A 25,743-nucleotide genomic window follows, 5' to 3' on the forward strand; every position below is an offset into this window, starting at 1 on the left:
AGATAGATAGATAGATAGATAGATAGATAGATAGATAGATAGATGATAGATAGAAATAGAGATATTTGAAACTGTAGTTTTATAACCCCTGGAATACAACTGTGAGCTTACATTTCTGCTTCACACAAATGAAATAATAGCTTGATCTTTCCGAAAGACACTAAAACAGCCCTGAATAGTAAATGCTATCTACCATGTTGCCAACCTCTGAGAGCTGCATAGACAGGTCAGCATCCTCATTACATGGAGTCACACCATCAGGGATTCAGTGCATGCTGCTTCCCCTTGCTAAGCCATATTTGGCTTGTTTTTCACACGACTTGGTATCTGAGAATGCTTTCAATATAACCACTTGAGAAATTCATTGTACTCGTCTAATATAAAAGCTCATTGTTCCATTGGTGATCATCAGCTTCAGATACACATCAGAATCACCTGGGGCATTTGCAAAATGCCAACACTCAGGCATCACCCCCATCTAATTAAATTAGTCCTCTAGAAAGTGTTTTTTAAGAATCCAGGTGATTGTAACGTGTTGTCAGAGTTGAGACCGGCCAGTCTAGTTGAAAAGACCCTTCAACTGCAGACAGGTGCTGGATCGATGCTCTCAGTCTTACTGAGCATATAGACAGATGGCCAAGGATCTTGTTAGCATGCAGATATTGACCTAGTAGTGGAGTAAACAAACTTAACTTTGTGTATAGCATTTTCTGATAATGTTTGGTTAGTAATCATCATCTGCGTGCTCCCATCCAAGCAAACTAGAATGAGCTGTTCACCCCATCCTTCCTCTTCTTTGAAACCTTCCTCTATCCCTCTGATACACTGACCCTCAGTTGTTAGTACCCATTACGTCCTCTGAATTCCTAAAGCAGTTGTTATCTGTAACTATCTTTTGTTAGCTACTTGTTAGTATATGCACATACATTGTTTTCTCCTCCAGCTTATAGCTCTTAAAGGAGAATTCACATACAATGTTATTGTTATAATCTCACTGCACCTTAAGAGTGTCTTACACACAATCCCTGCTGTATAAATCTGTGAATTAATCAAAACTTAGAATGTCTGACATGAATTCCCCCTCCAAAAATCCAAAGGACTTAAAAATGAAAGACATTATTCTCTGATGAACAAAAAGACAAAGTTTAGATAGGCAAGGGAGTAAGAAAGATTGGCACTTTATATTTTTATGTGTCTATTTTACTTGGGGCACATATTTACATTTTGGAAAACTATTTTGTAACCTTAGGCTGCTACTTGTTTGGAACATTCAATGTTGACACTGATCCAGACTGTTGTTTGCTACTTTCACTGTCCTGTGCATTGTTCACATCTCTGACAGATGCCAGCATCACCTCTTCCCCAAGTCCTGATGATCCACAGTGTCTCCAGGCATTGCAAAATGTCTCCTGGGGAGGAAATGGAACCTTAGCTGAAAACTCTTGACTGAGAAAAAAGAAATGTGGCCCAGCTACCTTGCTGCACCAACACATACCTGGAAATATTTTAAGAATAAGATAAATTGCACACACATAAAAGAATAACAATCTCTGTTATGAGAAATATAGTTTTTAAGAATTAAAAGAAAAATGTTTATTGGGAAATCCTGTCCAAATATTACATATATATGCATATAAATGTGTATCTTTGTATTTGACAGATTGATCATTCTTTTTATACAGTAGAGATGGGTTGTGAACATAAATCAATTTTTAAATTTTGATATAGAGTTGGTAATTCAAATCTGTAGTAGTAGTAATAATTCCACAAAGCAGTAGAATGTATAAAGGGCAAAAATCATTAAGAAATAGGGACTCCAATGATTTTAACCCCCTTGGAAATTTGACCCACCTTTTGTATAAAATATTCTGTCTGGTTTGCCAAAATCCTTGAACTAAATATACTATTTCAGGAATTAAGTCAAAGTCTTCACATAAACAGCTGTTTAGTGATTGTTGAATAAATGCACAAATAAATGAATATAGCTCAACCCTAAAACCAAAAACTCTTGGTGCACTGTCCTGGTTTCATTTCTGTTGCTGTAATAAGATACCTTGACAAAAACAACTAGGGGTAAAAGAGTTTATTTTAGCTCACAATCCCAGGTTAAATCCATCATTGTAGAGAGGTCGAGGCACAGGAACTTGAAGCAGCTGGTCACCTCCACAGTCAAGAAAGACCAAATGATGCATGCTAGCATTCAGCTTCCTTTCCTCACAGTCACACAGTTCAGGATCTCCTGCATAAGAAATGGTGCCACCCACAGTGGGTGGATCTTCCCTTAATTAACATAATCAAGATAATCCCCCACAGACACGCCCACCCATTGGTTAAGCTAATCTAGACAATCACTCACTAGACTCTCTTCCCTGATGATTAGTCTAGATGGGTTGAAAAACTAATCTTCCTGGGGCTGAAGAGATGGCTCAGCAGATAAAAGCACTGGCAGCTCTCCCAGAGGACCAGGGTTTGATACCCAACACCCACATGGCAGCTTACAACCTCCTCACTCCTGTTCCAGGGGATCTGATGTCCTCTTCTGACCTCCTTGGGCATTACATGACATGGGTGCACTTACATATATGTAGGACTACACTCACATACATAAAATAATAAGTAAAATATTTTTTAAATCTACTCTTCCTTGTGCTCAATATAAAAATGTGTTTGCTCATTGCATTTGAAACTTTGAGCTTAGAAATGAGGTTATATAAAAGTATATCACTGTCCACCAGAATTAATGGCCTCGACAAAACTATCAGAGGGGGAAACAAGAACTTATTTGTCCAATTTTCCTCTGGCATTAGGAGGCTCCCCTCAGGCTTCAGGTTTAAAGTTTTCAGTGGCATCGATTTGACACTGGCAAAGCATTACCACACTTCAGGCTTATACTGCAAGGTCCCGGCCCTAACTCTATCCTACCATTCCTGGCTAAGACGTGTGAAATCTAGACAAGAGTCTCCAGTGTGTCCAAGCAGGATGCTTTCTGCTTTCAGAAAGGAAATGATGATATGAGCCAGTGGTTCCTAAACTATTAAATGCTACCCATGTAAGTCACTGGGGAACTTTTAAAAGTCCAATACCCAGACAATTAAATTGTTGACCCATAAGTTATCAACTAAAATAGAATTTTAAAGGATAGAACCTAAGCATCAATATTTGTTTAATTCCCTAGTCAATTCAAGCATGTCAGTATTATTTCTGTCTATGGAATCTTTACCAGGAATTTGGATTAAAAAGAGCATGCAGTCTGACTTACAACTGCTCAGCTGATTCTCACTGAGGGTATTTTTATGGTCAAGGGATAGTAGTGCTTTTTAAACAGTGAGATACAAAACTCTGTTCCTGGGACAGTGACAGGCCAAATTAATGAGCAGCGACCTTTAAACTGAAAAAGTGACTGTCTAATAGAGGATAAGAAAAAATGTGTTACCTTATATTCAGTGAATTTTAGTGTTAAGTGTAACGTCTTGCCTTATGTATTTTAAGTAGATTGTTTAGATAAATTTTACCCTTTTAATATTAAGGAGTTCAGTTTGTACTTCATTCTGAACTTCCTGCAGTCACCACCACCACCCCCTGATTCTAGGATATTTCCATTGCTTCATTATGGGATCCTGAACCCCTATTAGCAGTCAGTCCCAATTATCCATCTTCCTCACTCTCTGGTAACCAAGAATCTTTTTATCTTTTTACCTATGAATTTGACTGTTCTGAATACTCTATATAAATGGAATACACACTGTGACCTTTTGTGCCTGGCTTCTTCCACACAGCAAAATGTTTTCAGGTTTCTTCTGTTTTGTAGCATATATCAGTACTTTACTCCTTTATATGACTGAATATTATTACATTACATGATCATGCCATGTATTCTTTATCCACACATCAGTTAACTTTTGGTTGTCCCTACTCTTATGGCCACTGCAAATCATTCTTTTCACGTGAACATGTTTTCAGTTCGCTTGAGCATAATAGACCTAGGAGCAGAGTTGCTGGATCATATAGGAACTCTGTATGTAGCTTATCTTTTTCTTTGAAAACAGAGGCTCATTATGTAGCTATGGCTGGCCTCAAGCTCACAGTCCTCCTACTTCAGTCTCCCAAATGCTGGGATCACAAGTATGCACCACTGTATCTAACCATGTATTTAGCTTTCTGAAGAACCACCAAACTGGTTTTCCACAGTTACTATTTCACGTTCCTACCAGAAGTTTGTGAGGTTTCAATTATTCCATCTCTTGGTTAATTATTTAATTATATTAGCTACAAATTTAATATTGATTCTTTTGTAGTTATCTTTGAGGGGGGAAAAGCATACTAGGCAAAAAGTATTTTTTACTTGCTTTTTGTTTTTATTATTTTTTATTAAATGTATTCTTTGACAATTTCATGCATGTATATAATGCTTTCTGGTTACTCCCACCATCTCTTGTCTCTTTCATACCCCTGTCCACATTCCCTCTTTCTTACAAATCTTTTTCTCACATTCACATCTTTTTGTTTTGTTTTGAGACCCACTGAGTTTCACCAGGGCCACCTGTGTGACCATGGCTTTGTAACTGTCCTCCAAGCCTGGTGGGTTCTCCTTTGAGTACACAACTGAAGATAATGACTGCCCCTCCCCCAGAATCTATCAGTAGTTCAGCAGGCAGGAGGGGAAGGGCCTTGGGAGCCCTTTTAGGATCCATGTTGACTGACAGGCCCAGTCTTGTGCAGATCCAGTGGAGGCAAACTCAGTTGCTGTGGGATTGTGAATACAATGGCTGTGTCATGCCCAGAGGATGGCACTTTGAAGCCATTCTCCCTATCCTCTGGCTCTCACATTTTTTCTGTTCCTTCTTCTGAGATGTTCGCTGAGCCTTGGAGGGAGTGGTATGAATGCCCTGTTGAGTGCTAGCACTCAACTACCAGTTACTCTCACTGAGCACCTAGAAGACCCATGAGCCCTGTCCTTCACTTCCATTCATTGCAAAGAGAATCTTCTCTGATTAAGGATGAGAGCAGCATTTGTCTGTGGCTATAATCACACATATTTAGAAGGCAGTTTGGAGCCATGCCAATTTAGTTATCTAACAGTGTAGTAAGTTTCCACCCAGGATGTAACACCTAAACTATGGGCTCTTAACTTGGTTTACAGTATTAAGCATGAATTCCCTCCTGTAGATCAGTTCTCAAATCCAACCAGAGAGCAGGTAATTACCCCCATAACAGCCATGCCATTATTGCAGTAGAGGGTATATCTTGCTTGGTAGGTTAGTATCATAGTTCATAGAGTCCATAGTTGGTTAAAACCATGGATCCTTCCCCCCACTTCTGCAGTCTACACCCCACTTTCCTGTACTGTAAAAGCTAGCCAGCAGGGAGAAAGCATGCAGAGAAGTTCAAGCCTGATTTCTCTATATCTTGTAACCAAAATGTGTGATATCTTCAGCAATGGGTCCTATTAATTAGTTCAAGAGTAACGACAACAGTTTACAGCGTTTATATTGTTTTGGGGGGTCTCTGGGGTTTCCATGACCAATAACTCATAAAGAGGAATCCCACACATGGCACTGGAGGTTTTGTTAAATAGCCCTTGGGATTTATGAACAGCATTATCGAGTCATACAGGATATCTCCCTTTTAATGTTTTTTATTTATATTTTCCCCTTTCCATTTTATTTTTTATTGAATTTTCATTATTTTTATACAATATAGTTATTGATACTTAGATCGTCTCCCCTCTCTCCACACCTTCCCCCCCTACACATTGCATAATTTAGTGTACTCTCTTATATATAATATGGCCTATAGAGTCTGATTTGTATCCCCAAATGCCCCTCAGTGTGGATCCATCCAGTGGGCCCACCAAGAGTCCCATCCCTGTAAGACACTGTCTCTTTCCCTTCCAGCAGCCATCAGTTGCCAGAAGGTGGTGTTGGGATTTCTTATCCACTTTTCTCTGTCTTTGCTTGGATTTTGTCTGGTTTGAGCTTGCATAGGACTTGTGCATGCTGTCACCATTGCTGTGAGTTCATATGACTAAATAATCAGCTGTCTGGAAGACTCTGTTTCCTTGTGGTCATCCACCCATTTGGCTCTTAAAATCTTCTGCCTAAGAAGATAAGGGATAAGTATTCTACAGTCTCTTGTTGTTTGCATGTTGGCCAATTGTGGGTTTCTGTGTTAATCACCATCTGCTACATAAAGAAACTTCTAGGTTTCCATATTTTTTTTCGTATGACCTTTATTTTGGTTGACCTTCCCCCCACCCCGTTTTGTCCCTCATATCTCCATCTCCCTCCCTTCCTAAACCTTTCTGCCCTCAGTATTGCCCCTATACTTCCACATCACTTATGTTCTATGTCCTCCTCCTTAAAGTCTCCCCCACCACCATGGTCTTTTTCTAGTTTCCTTCTATAGGGACTTTCAGTTAAACACACAAACTTAAATATTCTAAACTGGGATCCACAAATGAGAGACAACACGTGGCATTTGTCTTTCTGTGTCTGGGTTACCTCACATGCTATAATTTTTTTCCAGTTCCATCCACTTAGCTGAAAATTTCATAATTTAATTTTTCTTTACAGCTGAATAAAATTTCATTGTGCACATGCACCATACTTTCATTATCTGTTCTTCAGCTGATCAGCATCTAGGCTGATTCAATCTCAAAATCATCAAAGTAAAGTAATTCTACTGATTCAATCTCAAAATCATCAAAGTAAAGTAATTCTACTTTACTATTCTAAAATATTTCCTCAGTCTTTGGGGTATCTTTCTAGTCCCATCTCCCCAATAATTAGAACTTTAGGCAGCTGTATCCACCTTGCTAGATCCCCCTCTATAGGTAGAAAAAAAAAAAAGACCACCAAGGAAATAGTGCTGTCATCCTCCTCTCATCCAAGAAGCCCTAAGAGCAGTCTGCTAGTTTGGGTCTTGAACATCCCTAAGAATCTTATGTATTTTGGGCTTGTTTCCCATGTTGGTGCTATAGGAAAGTGGAGGGACTTTTAAAAGGTGGGACCTAGTATGCAGTCCTTAGGTCATAGGAGGGGTGTCATTAAAGGCAATATAGAACTCAGTCCTTTCCCTTTTTTGTCTTTGCTGCTTGGCAAAAGAGCATACACCCACCTGCAACCACTTCTTCTCCATAGGCACAAGAGAATAGGCCCAATCAGTCATGGATTGAACCTTCTAGAAGTTTAAAGAAAAATCATTTTTCTCTTTAAATTTTTATTATCTAAGGTATCTTATTATACTGACAGAGCTCTGACTAACACATAGTCACCATGCTTTTAAGAGAACTGGTAAGTAATAGACCTGAAATCTGGAACAAAATAAAAAAAATTTAAATCTGACAGAGAAATATATGGTCACTCTGCCCAAATTCATTAAATTTAATAATGTGAAAGTCATAAGTAAATTAATGCACCAGACAAATGTTATGGCAAATAAAGGAAAGAAGAGAAGGAAAACAACTGATCAACAAGTGTTGAAAGTTAGAGTAAATTATGTTTGCCTGCAATTACTAGGAGAAGCAAACAACACATTTTACAATAAAGGAATTCTATGGACGCCAAGTAAAACAGCAAAAACCAAATTGTGAAAGGCTCAATGATTTATGTGAGTACCATAACCCTCTATGTCCTGATACCACAGTACCAATGAACTATCTGTGCTCTAAAGATTTTTCTAAGACATTACCAAGTTCAGTTGACTTGACATTCATTTCAAAGAAACTGAAAATAAAGACTGTGCCTTTTTTTTTTTTTTTTTTTTTTTTTTTTTTTTTTGTCTCACTGTAGCCCCAGCTGTCCTGGAACTCACTATGTAGACTAGGGTGGCCTCGAACTCACAGAGATCTGCCTACCTCTGCCTCCTGAGTGCTAGGATTACAGGCATGTGCCACCACACCCAACGACTATGCCTTTTTAAAAATATTTTATTATTTTTATTTTTTATGTGTATGTGTATATTGCCTGCATATATGTGAATGCACCCATGTCACATAATGCTGCAGAGGTCAGAAGAGGGTCTCATGTTCCTTTGGAATTGGAGTTACAGACTGGACTGTTGTTAGCCACCATGTGGGTGCTGGGACTCAAACCCAGGTCCTCCGCAAGAGTAATCAGTGCTCCTAACTACTGAGCAATCTCTCCAGACCCCAGACTGTGCTTTAATTCAGATCAATCTTACAATTTTTCTTTTTTTTTTTTTTTTTTTTTTTTTTTTTGGTTCCCTGTAGCCCCAGCTGTCCTGGAACTCGCTATGTAGACCAGGCTGGCCTTGAACTCACAGAGATCCACCTGCCTCTGCCTCCAGAGTGCTGGGATTAAAGGAGTGCGCCACCACGCCCGGAACAATTTTTTTTTTAATGAACCAGAAATTTACTTTTTAAAGTTTACTAGCATTTAATTGAAAATAATTTTTAAAAGTGAACAGTTGAGTGGCGAATTTTCTAATCTGGTTCTCAATTCTAAAACAACAAGCACCTAAAATTGCTCAGCTGTGCCTTCTCAATTCCACAGAGAACCACAAAGAAAATCGTTTGGATGTGAATTCCCTACATTCAGTATTTGTTTAAATATGAAACATTTCATGAACTTACATGTCACCCTTAGGTAGGGCCATGCTAATCCTCTATCATTCCAGTTTTAGTAGATGTGCTGCTGAAGCAAGGACACATTCAATATTTTCTAATAGGAAATTCTGTGCTAACTTTTTACTAGTACCGTAACTAGTTAAAAGTCGTTTTGCTGGAGAGATGGCTCAGCGGTTAAGAACACTGAGTGTCTTACAGAAGACTCAGGTTTAAATCCCAGCACCCACATGGCAGCTAACAACTGTCCATAACTCCAGTTCCAGGTGATCCAGCAGCCTCTTCTGTCTTCCATGGGCATTGCACAACATGGGCGCACTTGCCTACATGCACATAAAAATAAAAATAATAAATAAAATTTTAAAAGTCTTTTTGCTAATAGCTTAAACTATTTTAATGTCAATATTTGTAGTTTCATAATCACTTGGAAATTCAATAGCTTAAAAGGGTCTCCCAGACTTTTTCAAATGCATTCTTTGATGCTATATTATCTATAAACAACTTGGTTACAGATCTACTTGCCATATTTTAATAGACCAATATTCATCAAAGACAGTATCTTTATTGAAGTAGCACTGTTTTAAGTGGAGGAATTATTGAATGTCTGAAGCTCTTCAAACCGAAGGGCACTGTGGGGCGGCTTGAGCACTTTTCAGAAGGGTGTTTGGCTAAAAAGCAGAGCTTCAATTGGGAAGACTCCAGCAGAATGAGTAAAAAGCATATTCCCCTGACCAAACTCCTTCAGCATAGAATGTGGACCCTAGGAAGACACATATGCATACACAGAGAGAGGGTGGTTACTGAATTTTTTTTTTTCAAAAAGAAAAAGGTAAAGTATTAAAACAAAATTTCAACCATCCAACCCATTCTGTTGAAAGTGGCTTGGCTCACAGATGGAACCGTTGACTGGACTACTGGTGAGAGAACTTGAACTTAAATTCCAATTCTTCACTTTTTCTGTTTCATGTGCTTTTTCTAAAATGAATATTGCCAACAAACAAATAAAGCTCCAGCTGTGATTTAGATTGTCCGGTCACCAAGGGAAAGCATCAAGTGGCATTCTAAACATTCCATACACCTTTTGAGGGCCAGTCCCACAGTGCCCGCAGTTGTTGCTGGCTATTCTCCTCCCTCCATACCCTGCTTCACACATTCTCTTTCAATAGTTTCTCAGGAAAATAGAGAAAAAGCATTTGCATAGACTTGTTTGTTTTAATGCAAAACATGATAATACAGCAACCTCTCCCAGTTAACTAGAATTCAGACTTCAAATGCTGTGATAGTTGACATCACAATAGAATATCATCTCTAAACAGTGAGGGAAAAGCTAACACAATACTGCATACACTTCAAATGTGTCATGTAGTTCCAGTAGACCTATAATTATATGTTTAAATCAGTAAAAATTGGATAATGGGATGAATTTCAAACTTAGTAATGATTATAATTTGCTTTTCCTAGGTAATAACAGCCAATAAGCAAGAAGATGATAACCACAATTTACTTGGAAGGTGGAAATATTAACAGTGAACATTCATATGTTTACTCTGTATCAAGCACTGATCTAAGAGCTTTGCATGTATTATCTCATTTAATCTTTACAGTGATCCTATGATATGCTATCATTATCCCAAGATTTTTCCAAGATTGTACAGATTGTAAATAATGGTGTCTGGTATCTGGATTGAAACTCCAGTGTCTGGAACCCAAATTGATGTTATCACCCTGTACCCAGTATTATCGTTTTTTCCTGGTAGTTTCCATCAATTGTCAATGAAGCAGTCAAGATAAAGGATTGTTAATGTTTTTAATAAATAATGTCATCTTAGGGAAGGAACTGTGTGAGAAGTAATCAAAGCTTTAGTGAAAGCATGGGTCTCACTAGCCAAACAGGGTACATAGTGTATGTAGGCTGGCCTCCCAAGCTGTACTTACACAGCCACAGCATAATTCACCGTGGTGACACTGGATCTCCCTGCAAAATCATCAGAAAGGTCAAATGACAGTTGACAGATTTTATTAAAGATTATGCAGATCTTAAAATACATTTTAGGGAAAATAATTTCAAGAATAATTTCCAGTCATGTGGAAAACAGTTTGTTGAACAGCTCATGATCCATGCCAGCAGAGAAACATTCTTGCTTTGTTTTGAAGGAATTACAGGCCAACATTAATTTTCAACTATGACAGAGAGAAGATTAGCTTCATATGTAATGTTTCTCAAAGTCAAAGTGATGACCCATTAGTAAATCAATTTACTAATGGGTCATTAGCACCATTGTTTATATATGTATATATAAATGCATATGTTTATATGTATTGTAAATATATATATAACCAGAATTCATTAAAAGCAGTGATAATAATAGTGTTGAGATGTTTTGTTTCAAATGCATATCTTGTATATACCACATATATAAATATATACATCTGGAAAGTGCCAGTGTAGTGGTAGCAAACACAGACATTGAAACGCAACTGCCTGGCGGCCATCAGTGCTGTGCAGCTTAGTAGCCAAGTGACCCTAGGGCTTGCTATTTTACTTCTCTAAGTGTGCCTCAGTTTCCTCACCTATAAAATGGTAATAATAGAACTTGCCTCGTGTGCAGGACAGTAACTGGCACATGTCCTGTAAGAAGTCTTAGTTACTATTATGCTGTCATTTCCCTATCAGTTCTGCTACTGCCTTAGAAGAGAACTTTGAAAAGCAATGATAATGAATGCAGAAACTTCTTCTTTCATCATAGAATTATATCTGCATGTATTCACTCACCAAATCTTTAAGAATCTTGTATGTTCTATTCTATAGTATTGTCTTATCCAAATATAAAGGCTAAATGTAAAGATGTCCTTGAATTATTGATTCATGGATGCAAGTCCATCACCCAAACCCTGTGAAGTACAGGTGAGGAAGCTGGAATCACTGTCTCTTGTTTATTATTGTGGAAGGGAACATTAGCATTTCACCATACTTGGCCTGGACCAGTGTGCTTATGCAATCCTCACAACATATGAAACTGGTTTGAATTGACAGTATTTCCTCACTTTGGCTCATGCTCAGCAGTAACCATTTTTTCTACAGAGCAAGGAAATTGAACATGCACTGATTGTTCTCTTCTAAAACTGACCTCTGATTGACTACATATGCAGGTTCCTCAGCATTTTTCCCAATCTGTTTTTTAAATATATTTTATTGAAATTTTGTGTATCTCATATACAACATCTTAATCCTCTTTATACCCTCTTCCCTATCATCACCCTCCCCCAACTGGATTTCATGTATTCTGTCATTTATGTTAATGCCTGTTGAGTCAAGCTAGCGTCTCCTGACAACCCTTAGTGCAAGTTCACCCACTGGAGTCTTGCTTATCTAGTGTCATTCTCTTAAAGAAGATCAGCTCTTCCTCACCTAGCAGTAATCAGCTGCCAGTAATTCTTCAGCTAAGATTGGGGCCTGCTGCCCATTTCCCCAGTTCTGTGCTGGTTTTTTGGTCTGCCTGAATTTGCACAGGTTTTTTGTTGTTTTTGTTTTTTTGTTTTGTTTTGTTTTGTTTTTACGTGTACGAGTATATTGCCTGCATGTATGTGAGTGCACCCGTGTCATGCAGTGCCGCGGAGGTCAGAAGGGGCTTCGGATTCCCCTGGAACTGGAGTTAAGGATGGCTCATAGCTGCCATGTGGGTGCTGGGAATCGAACCCAGGTTTTCTGAGAGAACAGTCAGTGCTCTTAGCCTCTGAGCCATCACTCCAGCCCCTGCACAGGTTTATTTAATTCACTGAAGTATTTTCTATCTCATTTTTCATACATGATAGAAACACATTCTAGTTTAGTCTTACAATTTCTTTCATCATTTAGGATGCAAACCATATTTGAAATCACTTCTCTATTCTATTCTATTCTGTAGATTGTTTTTCATCCTTCTTTTTTCTTTTTGTGGTGCTGGCAGTAGAATCCAGGACTTCCTGAAACTATTCCTAAAACAGTTTCTTTTTTTCTTTTTTAATATGTCTTTGTACAAATTTAATTCACTGATTTTCTTGAGCACATTAAACAGCATTGTGTTGTGGTGTGTTGTGTTGTGTTTCCTTAGTTTCTGTATACTGCTACCCCAGAATCCAAATGAAATTGCGAACTGGTTGAACTCAGGGACATATTACAGACAGAAAGACTTTCCCTTGAAGTTGCCACCCCATACAGGGTAGCTTACCACCCACTGTGTGTTCAGGGGTAACAAATGTCTGTGATTGTTGGCAGCAGATGGTCTTCAAGACATGGTGTGAAGAGTCTACATTGAAGGACAGATGGCTGCTGAGTGCCTTCTACACCACACCCTGGAGCCCTCTGCAGAAGACTGCCCTTCTTCTTCGGTGCTTTCTTTCCCTCCTATCTTCCCCTCCACATTAGTTGCTTTTCTGTTGCTGTGATAAGATAGCATGACCACAAGCAACTTACGGAAGAAAGAATTTATTTTGGCTTATGGTTTCAGAGGGATGAGAATCGATCATGGTAGAAAGGCATGGCAGCCCACCACCAGTGACAAACTTCCTCCAGCAAGGCCAACCTCCTTAACTTCCCAAAATCACCAACTGGAGACCAAGTGTTCAGATACCTGGGCCTAGGAGAATATTTCTCACTTAGGTACCACAATTCCTACTTTAATTGTTCTTTTATCCTTCTCCTGAAACCCAAAATGAAGACAGACTTATGGGCTATCTTATTTGGTTTTTGTTTCTCCTGTACTGTGGGTTGAGAATATAAAAGCATCTCTGGAAATGAATCCTTCACTGTGACGTAACTGCTTGATGTACTCCCTCTGTAGGCTGTCTGGGAGAGTACTTTCCTCCAAGGCAGAGTGACCAGGCAGTTGTGGAGGAAGCTGACTTAAGCCTGTGCAGCCAGTCTGACCTACAAATCAGTCATGGTGGTGTTGAGGTGACACATTATAACCAGCAATGCCATGCACCCTCTTGATATTATGTCTCCACCATTATAGATTTGGATATAGTATCAAACTTTTATCACTCTTAACAACTTGAATAAAACTCTCCTTAAGATTTCTAAATAAATTCAATAGAAATAACACTAGCTTCTTAATGTAAAAGCCACATTTGGTGTCTGATATGTAAATTAATCTCCAGCCGTGGCTCTCAACCTGGGTTACACATTCCAAGTACCTGGGGAACTTTTAAAACTCAGAGTTCCTTACTGCATCCAGATAAATTGATTCAAATCTCTGAAAGTAAACCAAGGCATCCCTATGTTTTAAATGTCTCAGTTGAGGGCTGGAGAGATGGCTCAGTGGTTAAGAGCACTAACTGCTCTTGCAGAAGACCCGGTTTGATTGCCAGCACCCACATGGTGGCTACAAAAAGTCCTTAACTCCAGTTCTAGGGAAATCCGAAGCCCTCTTCTGACTTCTGTGGCATTGCATGACATGGGCGCATTCACATACATGCAGGCAACACCCTCATACACATAAAATGAAAATAATAAAATATTTAAATAAATAAATAAATAAATAAGAATAAATGCCTCAGTTGACTCAGGGTATTGTCACAGTTGGGAATTGCTGTACATGGAGATTTCCAAGCTAACTGATTTCTGAGAGTTGAACTAAGAGAAGGTCTGAAACTGCCAATTTTCCTTCTGGAAATTTTTCAAGAAGCAAAAGGCAATTGTGATGGTTTGAATGAAAATGTCCCCTATGTCCCCCATAGGCTCCAAGTATTTGGACATTTTGTCCCCAGATGATGGCGCTGTTTTGGGAGGTTTTAGAAGGTGTGGCTATCCTGGAGGAAGCACGTCTCTGGGGTGGGCTTAGAGAGTTCTTAAGCCTTGCTGGATCTCTAGTCGCTCTCTTGTTTCCTGTGATGATGTAAGAGCTTAACTTCTGCTGCTCCTGCTCCAGCCACCTCCAGCCACCCCCAGCCACCATGCCTCCCTGCCATGGTGGACTGTAATTCCCCTGGAACTGTAAGCTCAAATAAACTCTTCCTTCTATAAATTGTTTGGGTCAGTGTTTCTATCACAGCAACAGAAAAGTGCCTAATACAGTAATCTACAGTCAGTACTAAAAGATTCAATATATGTAATGTGTTCAGTGTGCTGTAATAAGAAACACAACGTAACTAGTAATAACTCTAATAAAGATGTATCTACAAGTGGGAATCCTCATTTTATTTTGTTTATGTTTTTCACTTTTTAAAAAACTTCATGCATGTATAAAATGTATCATGGTCATGACCATCTCCCACTCGCTCTCTCCAGCTCCCCCCACCCCACCCCCTGCATATCTCCCATCTCTCTCCCAACTTCATATCTTAGAATCTTCATTTAAAATTTTTTATTTACTTATTTTTATTTTATGTCTATGAATCCTTTGTCTGCATGCATGTAAGTGCACCTGTGCTGTACAATGCCCACAAAGGCCAGAAGAGGGTGTTGGATCCCCTGGAACTAGAGTTACAGACAGTTGTTGGCCTCCATGTGGGGGCTAACAAACCAATCCTGAGTCTTCTGCAAGAGCAGCCAGTGCTCTTAACCACTGAGCCATCTCTCCAGCTCCCTGGAATCCTCATCTTTTTAAATGAAGACTCCAGGATGTGGAGAGATGGCTCAGTGGGTAAAGTTCTTGCAAGACAAGCATAGGGACTAAGTTCAGATCACCAGCACTCATATAAAAGTTATGCATGAGGCATGTATCTCCAAACTTGGTGCTGGGGAAACAGACCAGCAGATCCCAGGAGCTCACTGGTCAGCTACCTTGCTGAAATGACAAGCTCCAAGTTTAGTGAGTGATGCTGTATCTTACATGAACATAGACTGGTGAGCACACCCACACATACACATGTGTGGAAACCTCCAAAGAAGAAATGAAAATGAATATCATTACTTCAGGATGTGGGGCCTCTTCAGTTGGACTACTCTTATTTAGGGACAAAGGTGAACTGTCTTGTAGGTTGCAACATTCATTCTTTTCAGAGATGCTCTACGTGGGTGTTAACTATTCCGTCCTTAGGTTTAAGGATTGTTTCTTATGTCCTCTTTCCCCTCTTCCCACTGTCTTACTTCAAGTTCCTAGTGGGCCTTCCAAGTGAACTACCCGCACCCAGATCCTTTGCTCCAGCATCATCTGTTAATAAGTCCCTAAGGAATAATGCTTGAAATGAAGGCAAAACAGTTTAACTTTAAAATCAATGACTGACAATAACAAGCAATTAATGCTCAGATGTGAACCAAGAAAGAACTTTTCTGGCAGGTCTTAAGCATCACCTCCTAGATGGGCTAGGCAGACTTTATCACAGCACTTTCTCCTTTATGCACTTTAAAGATATGTTTGATGAGGACTGCACAAACCCTCCTGATTTCATTTTTGTCTTTTCTTTTTATCCTGCAGATTCTTCTGGGAAGCCTAAATTCACCAAGTGCCGTTCACCTGAACTAGAGACATTTTCTTGCTACTGGACGGATGGAGATTACCATGATTTAAAGACCCCAGGATCCATCCAGCTGTTCTATGCTAGAAGGTGCAGCCTTCATGCCTTTCTGGTTTATCTCCCCATTGATTTGCCAGTGTGGATCACACATAGAGGAGGAATAGTAGTGCTTTATTTTGAAGACCTAGATGTATTCATTCATTCATTTTGAAAGTATTAATTAAGCCCTTCGTGGTTGGTACCATTTTAGGTACTGTAGATACAAAAGTGATTACAAAAGATAAAAGGCCTTGATCTCATGAGGATTCCTTTCCAGTACAGAAAGACAAACAACTGAAAACTAAATATCAACTCAGAACACAGATTATTAAGAAAATAAGCTCAAAGAGAGGAAGAAAAGTGTTGGCACGGTCTGTGTATGTGCATGACTGTGTGAATGTAGTTTCAAAGTAAGAGTGTGGGAATATTCATGTGCTAGTGTGCATGTGTGCAAAGGCTTGAGTGATACTGAAAATGAGGGGGTCATGGGAGGCCTCTCTCTTTCCATGTGTTATCAGATCTAAAAAATGTGGTCATCGGGCAGTAAATTTTTAAATACTCATTTCATATGACTGTTTTCCCTTATACCACTTTTTAAAATATACTTAGTAATTGTATATATCTGTGGAGTACACTGTGACATTTTAATGCATGTATATGATGTGTAATTATCAAATCAGGGTAACTTGTATATTGATCACTTTAGATGTGTATCATATCTTTGTGTTGGGAACATTCAAAATCCTCTCTATTGAGTATTTTGAAATCCACAATTAATTACTGTCAATTGTGGTTATCCTATTGTATTATAGAAAACATTATACCCTTTTATCTTTTCAAATTAGGCTTAAATGCTTCCTTATCCCTTCTTTTCCACACAACTGCCCCAGGAAAAGCCTAAGTGGAGCTGCAGGATTAGTGAGTGAGGTTTCTTTATGTTAGCCTCTGGTCCACCAAGCTGAGAAGGATGCTTTCCACCCAGACATAGGGAAAGGGAAGCAAGCCACAGGGAGCAGGTAGGGGCATGAACTCAGAGCTGTGTATAATTATATATAGGAGTAAGGAACCAAAAGTCATTTTTATAGCTCAGGAATTGGGAGTCTGTATCATTATTATTGTTAGTATATACAAATATTAAGAAAATCCACTGCTTTATTCATTATGGAATACAGTGCTTTGTGGAAAGGACTGTGCCGGGCATTTTTCACATATTATCTCACAAAGATCTTTATAAGAAGCTATGAGCTAAGTCTATTAGCTTCCTTCTAGAACTAAAGAGGTGGAGTTGTACCCAGCTTAACTAATTTACTGGGTGAGCAAGAGCAGAACTAGGATGAAACACAGGGATGCTAAGCTCATGTCTCTAATTGATCCCAGCATCTTCTGTCCCTTTCCCTGTCCTCTATGGGGTGGGTGGAAAGCACCCCAGCTAAGCAGTAGAAGGGTCCTATAGCTGGGTGCTTGACTTACAGATAACAAATACCCTGCATGAATAACAAAGACTAGGCCTGTGCCCCTTCCAGGTATGAGAGGCAGTGGGGGTATACCCTAAAGGCACACAAAGGAGGTTTGGCACCAAATACACTCTTATTTACCTTGAGGTTAATACTATAGAGAGGGCGTGGACCAATAAATAAAGGAGATTTATATAAACATATCAAGATATGAAGCTAATGTGTATTGTGATGCTTTTCAATATGTATGAATTTATTCCATTCTTTTTTTTTTTTTTATCTTTTTGAGACAGGGTCTCTCTCTAGCCCCAGCTGGTCTGGACCTCGCTATGTAGACCAGGCTTGCCTTGATCTCGTGGAGATCCACCTGCCTTTCGCTCCCAAGTGCTGGGAATAAAGGCATGCACCACCATGCCCAGCAATTCCAAAGAGAGAGAAGCTTACTAGATGCAGTTTTCACACCTCAAACAGCTTGGCTCCATCAAAATGAGAAGTTGTTCGTGTGAACCCCATTGACCTAATTAGTCTAAGAAAAAAAGTGGAATTACCTCTTGAACTAGTTTCACTCTATGAAAATGGGTTTTTGACACTCTAATATTTACCTTCCTTGAATATGAGCCAAAAGATAAATCCCAAGATATAAAGCCTTCACAAACATAATTATCTCTTGCTCGTTTCTGTCAGAACCACAGTAACTGTCTGCAGGCCTCCTCTGTACACCCCAGTGCTCTCTGTATCCCAGAACACAGAGTCTCTGTACTAACAAGGATGCTGCTGAAGGTGTGGCCAGGTGGAAGGAAAATCTCAGACATACTTGGAAGGATGTCTTTATTTTGCCCTCTTGGAACCTGGAGTCCTAGGAGGAAAACATTCCCACATCCCTAAATACCACAAATACAAACTCATGGTTAAGTGTCAACCCAAACTTGCAAAATCAGGATTTTGTGTTTTCTCTATAAAAATATAAATATTTTGACTATCTTAACCAAACCCACATAAGCCCACAGCCCTGTTTACTCTGAGAACAGTAGACTCGAGGGTTAGGAGATCAGGCACGGCTGCACTGGTCAGTGGACAAATGTTTCAGACTCTTGGCACCCGCTTATACAAAAACAACACAAAGGGGACTTCTGGCTCTTGTTATTGTTTCTAAGAGTTCAGCTCTAGGCAACCCCTGAAACTATAGAATTATGCTCCACTTCCCTGACACACAAAACTACAAGATGATTGAATTCAACACTGGAGCCAGTGAAGGCAGAATGAAGTAGAGGGCAGCAATGTGATAGGGCTTCAGTTCACTGCCCTTCCCTTGAAATCTAAAACATATAGCAATCTAAGCACATTGGGCTTTCAACCAGACAGAAGGACACAGGCCCACAGGCACTCCTGTGTTTTGCCTGGCCCTGATCCTTGCCAGGTGAGCTGGCAAAGGAGACATCCTCAGCTTATGAGGACAGCTGATTCAGGACAGAATCTGCTACCCTGTGGTAGAGATACTGCCAGATTCAGCTTCTGCTCTTGAAGGGGACCCAGCACAAATGCAAATGAGAGGGGCGACAGAAAGAGACTAGAAAAGTTTGGCAGGCCACACCGCTCAGCTCTGCCATTGGAAAGGCCTCTTTTTCAAAGGAAGTGGTTGTGTGAACACCTGGTCCTCAGGTGTTTCTCTTTTTGTCACCCTTTGTCACACTAGCCTCCCACAGAAATCACCCCTGGACTCTTAAGAGAAATTTCATTTCCCATGCAAAGTTGGGGAAGAATTTTAGAAGGAAGAAAGGACATTGTTACTGTTTTTTTGAGGTTGAAATTTTAAGCCAAAGACATTCATGAGCTGCATGTAATAGAAACAGTTGTTCAGGCCTAGAAAGATGGCTCAGTAGTTAAGAGCACTTACTGCTCTTGCAGAGGACCCAGATTTGATTCCCAGCACCCACATGGTAGCTCTCAGTCTGTATCTCCAGTTTCAGGTGATCCACGCCCTCCTCTCGCCTCTGCAGGTAACAGGCATGCACATAGTACACTTACATACTTCAGGCGATCACTCATACACATAAAATCAAAAGTAAAATTTAAAAATCAGGAACTGGAAAGATGGCTCAGGGGTTAAGAACACTTATTGCTCTTCTAGAGGACCTGGGTTCTGTTTCCAGTACCCACATGATAGCTAACAACTGTCCTTAACTCCAGTTGTTAGCTGCCATTTGGCCATTAAATTGTTCATATGTTGTTATTGGACATTTTTATCTCTATTGTCCTAGTTTGTTTCTTCATTGCTGTGACAAAACACTGTGACCACTACTAATTTGGGGAGGAAAGAGTTTATTTATCTTACATCTCCCAGATCACAGTTCATCAGGGAGCCCAAGGTAGGAACTCAGGGCAGGAACCTGGGGGCAGGAGCTGGAGCATAGGCCATGGAGGAATACTGCTTATTGGCTTGCTCCCCTGGCCCTTGCTCAGCCTGCTTTCTTATGCAACACAGGCCCACCTTCCCAGGGGTGGCACCACCCACAGTGGGCTGGGCCCTCCCACATCACTCAACAATCAAGAAGGTGCCCCATGGACATGGCCACAGGCCAGTCCAATGAAGGAAATTCCCCAATTGAGGCTCCCTCAACCCAAGTGTGTCAAGTTGACACTAAAGCTATCCAGCACATCTATTAAGCCATTTTGTAACAATTTGGGGACTATAAATTGTATGACACAAAAGGTTGCTGATTCATTAATAACATATTTTGGACCAAATGAAACCAAATGTTAGTTAATGGTAAAGACTTTGTGGGAGCTGGTCAGAGCCTGTCAGTACCCATTTTGTTGTTTTAATCCTTTCAGCATTTATTTTAACCCAAATATTTGCTCTTACCACAACTTTTCCCCCTCAAGGAGTTCATAGGAGCATAGGGTGGTGACTATTCTGGCTACTTCACCTGCAGACATTTGCTGGATTAGTCCCTCCAATTGGTTTATATGAGGAAGAGATGTATGGTCTAGGGTCAAGTCAAGGACTCCAGGTGATCCAACATCCCTTGGTAGAAGGAGCAGGTCTAGTGTTTAAGAGTTGGCATCCTTCAGTTAGACTAGTTGAAATTTTAGGACCTGGAATCTGGTTTTATTTTCATGACTTCATCTCCAATTTTTGACTTAACTCCAATCCAGACTTTTAGATGAAAAATATTGCCTTCACTATTTTTTATTTTAATGATCATCTGTGATTCTCTCTCCTTTCACAGGATAGTCTGAGGGCAAACCTAAAGCACTTAGCTTTGGGGACTAAGAAGGAGAAGTGGCCTCCTTAGACCAGCCTGCGTAATGTGTAGGAATCCAACCAGGGAAGGCAGGTGACTGTTTCATGAGGTTATTTGGCTTTTTCTCTAGATTTACTAGCTTAAGAAATAACTTTTAAATATTTATTCAAGTTTAGTTAATGAATCAAGAGATTCAGAGTTGTGTTTTGAACTAGCCATTCTTGATCCATCAAGCTTCAGATTCAGATTAAGTCCTGTAAGTGCTGTGTCCTGTGGAGCAAATGGATTTGGATAACCTTACCAGGATTTTTTTTTTTTTTTTTTCACAATCCTTCTGGGACCTGGGCTGCTTACACTGCCGAAGTCAAGAAACGGTGAAGCACAGCAGGCCTCGGCTGGCTGGCTCCAAACAAACACAGACCTACTAAGCACTCGCTATCCTGTGTCTGTGCAGCATCTTAAGACTTTAATTCTTACACTATTAATTACGTAAACTCCATTTGATAGCTCCTCTACCATTATGTGAAAGTCTAATTCTCTGGGCAATTTTGGTAAATCTTTTAAATTAATTCTTAAGTAGTTGGAATGTCAAGATTAAATAAGAATGCCACTCAATGAACCACCTATCCCTAATCTTTTAGCTATCACAATAAATACAAGCATATATACACACACAAACACTTTATCCTTTCTTTTGCCTTTATCCACTCCTCACCTAAGAACATGCAATGTTTAAGAAACTCAGACAGGGGCTAGAGAGATGGCTCAGCAGTTAAGAGCTCTGACTGCTCTTGCAAAGGACCTGGGTTCAAATCCCAGCACCCACATGGTAGCTAACAACCATCTATAACTCCAATTCCAGGGGATCCAGTAGCTTCTTCTGACCTCCATAGGCATTGCATGATACGGGTGCACTTACACACACACAGGCAATACACTTATACCCATAAAATAAAATTAATAAAATTAAAAAAAAGAAACTGAAACAGAGTTTAAGCAACAATTCACAGTCTCAGCTTCTAGAATCACAATTGTTTTGATCCCACATGCATTCAAACAGCTGATGAGCAGCTGTCTCAAGGGCCCCCTGATTATGCAGCAATCCCTAGCGCCAAATCACCAGCCAGAGAAGCAGCTGTGAAAGAGGCCTTGTAAGTGTATCTTCATGTTTTCTCGTTTATTCCTCCTAGGCCTTGCCTTGCCCCCAGCCTGCCATGTTCTCATTGCCCAGTGCTGCCAGTACCACCCCACAGTGGAAAGGTCTCCAAAATGCACATCTAGGGTGCCAACCCCTGCACCTGTGCAGAGTCATTCCTGCCACCTTTGTGCATGCGTGTGTGTGTGTCTGTGTGTGTGTCTGTGTGTGTGTGTGTGTGTGTGTGTGTGTGTGTGTTGGTGTAGAGGGGCACATAGTGATGTCAGGTGTCATCTTAAATTGCTCTCCACTGTATTTTTTTTTTTTTTGAGATAGCCTCACTGAACCTGGAGCTTGTCGATTCATCTAGACTAGCTGGCCAACAGCTCCTGGGGATCTTCCTGTCCCTATCTCCCCAGTACTGGGACTCCAGGTGCTCAATTTTGCACCCAGCTTTTATGTGGGTTCTTGGGCTCAAACTCCGGTTCTCGTGCTTGCACAAGTATTATAGCACCTGAATAATCTCCCCAGCCCTCCTATAGCCTTCTTGCTCAACCAAAGGTTACATGGCTTTGTGTCCTCTTGACTTATAAATCCTCTTCTCAACCAAGACAGGCTAGGGAATAAAATAAAGAGATCATGAACTGTCCCACTTATGTTAGTCATACATTTTATAACTGTGGCAAATACTTGATAGAAACAGTTTAAAGGAGGAAAGATTTACTTTGGCTCATGTTTTCAGAAGTTTCAGCCCATGGTCTACCAGATCTGTTGCTATGGGCCTGTGGGAAGGCAGAAAATCATGGTGGCAGGAGCTTGTGAAGAAGAGGCTGCTCAGTGGCAAGGAAGCAGAGAGAGAGACAGGGAGAAGGGGCTAGGAGAGAGATACCGGCTTCTAAGTCACAGTCCCAATCAAGTCCTACATCCTAGTTTCTACCACTTCCCAATAATGTCATCAAATATGAATCTATCAGTGATTAATCCATTGATTAAGTCATGATCCAATCTCTTCTTAATAACAGGATCTACCAGCTGGGAATCAGGCTACAACAACATATTCAGTTAATAAATGAATGATTTAATTATGAGCAGAAGTACCAAATAGGCTCCTGACAGTCTTCAGATACTAATAACACTGTCTATAGGTGTGATACTTCCTAGAAATGGTGTTGGTAAAATATTAATTATTTCATAATATATTTTTGTTTTAGTTTACTGAATCTAACTACCAAACACCTCACTTTGACTAAAGCTGTGGCATGACTTGGAGAATGATCAATCCTTTTTTCACCCTCCATTTCAGGATCGCCCATGAATGGTCCCAAGAATGGAAAGAATGCCCCGATTATGTCTCTGCTGGAGAAAACAGCTGTTACTTTAACTCATCGTATACCTCCATCTGGATACCCTATTGCATCAAGCTAACTAAAAATGGTGGTATGGTGGACCAAAAGTGCTTCACTGTTGATGAAATAGGTAAGTCACAGTTTGTTTGATTTGACATAACTTTAGTCTAAATAGCGAGGAAGCCCCAATTTTCAAGTATAATCAAGTAGAAAGACTTTGCAAAAATGGTGTTTTTTAGGTACATGGAGTCTATTTTATAGAAGACAGAGTCAGCTGGTGAGCAAGAGAGAGGGAAGTTAAGCTGACTCTCACTTAAAGAAGCCTGATAGTAAATGCTGTAAAGAAAAGAATAATGTGAAGGAAAGAATCAATCCTTGCCTGTAGGAAGTCTCCAAATCTGGACTGGATTCTTGTGTGTTAATACAAGGGGAAAATTCAATGTACTCTTAATATTCCTTCTTTCCTTAATCTTTGATATGATTGTTATATTCAGATTTACTGAAGTGTTGGCCTTTGACCTCTACCATTGGCCTAATCAAAATCTAGATTTCCTTGATCACAAAGCATAATAAAAATAGAATTTTACATTTACAAAACAGCCACAATCAGCTTAAAGTCATGTTTATATGATCTTAATACAAAGATTGGGGGAAACCAGCTCAAGGAAATAAGTCAGAGATCCATGCGGATGATTCATTACCCATCATGTAGACAGGAGGAAGAAACAAAACAAGCAGCTATAGCTGGGGTATCTGTGTTTACAGTGTAATAGTACAAACAATGAAAAGCCAAGAGTGAAAGACGGTCTTTCAGTAGCTGACCTCAATGTCTCAAAATCTATCCACAAAAGCTCATTTGTTTCTTATAAGAATTCCTTGTCCCTTCTCCCAGACAAATGTGTTTCTTAGGCAGCAGCAGACAGAAAGGAATCGGGAAAAAGTGGCTGGATGCTGCGGCAGAAACAAGCAAAGTTTGAAAGTCTACCTTTGAGAGAAAAGACTGAGGAAACTGTAATACGCAGGGATTACCTGATAGATTCTAGAGGCAACTTATTACATGTGTTTACATCAGTGGGTACAGCTGCTGGGCTGAAGCTAAAGGAGGGAGTAGAATGGGGTAGTTGTAAGGAAGGGGGAAGTTGTAAGTAAGGGTCGAAGACCCATACTGTAGCCCTGGCCCCAATAGCAAGCCTTACTTATTTGCCTAGGTGACTTTCACTCGGCTCCTGTGTGTCCGTTGACTGTAGCATAAATAAGATACAGTGAAACAGGGAGGTCAGGCAGCTCAAAAATAATTGCAGGACAGTATGTCACAAAAGAGTATGGCAAATGCTGGACTTGAAGTGTGTGGAATGTATAGTAAACAAAGGTAGTGCTCAAAAGCATGAATGACTGGCTGTGACTGAGGGATAAAGAGGAGGAGCCAGCTTCACAGAATTGTAACCGTTCAGTTGCCTCATAAAGCATGAAAGTAGAAAAGGACAATTGTTTCAAATATTTTATTTATTATCTTTATTTTATGTGTATGAGTATATAGCCTGCATGTGTGTAAGTATACCCCTGGTATGCAGTGTCCCTGGAGGTCAGACGAGGGTGTTGTATTCCCCTGGTACTGGAGTTATGAATGTTTGTTAGCCACTATGTGAGTGGTGGGAATTGAACCCAGATCCTCTGCAAGAGTAGCCAATGCTCTTAACTGATGAGCCATATCTCCAGCCCCTGAAAAGGACATTTTCTAAAGCAATGTCACTGATACATATTAGAAAATTTTCCATCAAAATATTTTTATAAAACTCGAACATGGTGGCACACTGTAATCCCAGCACTAAAAAGGCTGAGGCAAGAAGATCATGAATTTGAGGCCAGGCTTAGCTATATAATGAAATTAATGAAATCCTACATATGTCAAAACAAACATGTATAAAAAATAATACATGGGGGCTGGAGAGATGGCTTAGCAGTTAAGAGCACTAACTGTTCTTCCAGAGGACCCGGGTTCAATTCCCAGCACCCACATGGCAGCTATGAACCATCCTTAACTCCAGTTCCAGAGGAATCCGAAGCCATCTTCTGACCTCTGTGGCACTGCAAGACATGGGTGCACTCACATACATGTAGGCAATACACTCATACACATAAAAAGATGGCTTAGCAGTTAAGAGCACTAACTGTTCTTCCAGAGGACCCGGGTTCAATTCCCAGCACCCACATGGCAGCTACGAACCATCCTTAACTCCAGTTCCAGAGGAATCCGAAGCCGTCTTCTGACCTCTGTGGCACTGCAAGACATGGGTGCACTCACATACATGTAGGCAATACACTCATACACAGAAAATAATAAACATAAACATTAAAAAAGGAGAAACTCCCTTAAACAATTTGGTTTTGTGTTTTAGGTCAAAGTAATATGCTATTTTTAGGGTGTGGGCAAATAATCAATTTTTATGGTCCTCCAAAGAATGGAAGAAAACAAATGGAATACTAAATTGTTTTTATGTAGTGA

General features: G+C 40.0%; 1 protein-coding gene and 1 pseudogene across 5 annotated transcripts in view; one reads left to right on the forward strand and one right to left on the reverse strand.

Moving 5' to 3' along the window:
* Ghr (growth hormone receptor) overlaps positions 1–25,743 on the forward strand; it is a 309,166-nt gene that overhangs the window by 263,859 nt on the left and 19,564 nt on the right. For all 5 annotated transcript variants that reach the window (XM_008842104.3, XM_017800343.2, XM_029567818.1 and 2 more), the window contains 2 exons: positions 15,982–16,111; positions 23,198–23,370. In XM_008842104.3, the coding sequence (XP_008840326.1) occupies positions 15,982–16,111; positions 23,198–23,370 (303 nt within the window). The remainder of the gene's footprint in view (positions 1–15,981; positions 16,112–23,197; positions 23,371–25,743) is intronic.
* Positions 8,566–8,663, reverse strand: LOC115071896 (annotated as a pseudogene).

The sequence above is a fragment of the Nannospalax galili genome, unplaced genomic scaffold (assembly GCF_000622305.1).
Source record: "Nannospalax galili isolate Female #2095 unplaced genomic scaffold, S.galili_v1.0 scaffold139, whole genome shotgun sequence".
NCBI classification, from domain to species: Eukaryota; Metazoa; Chordata; class Mammalia; order Rodentia; family Spalacidae; genus Nannospalax; species Nannospalax galili.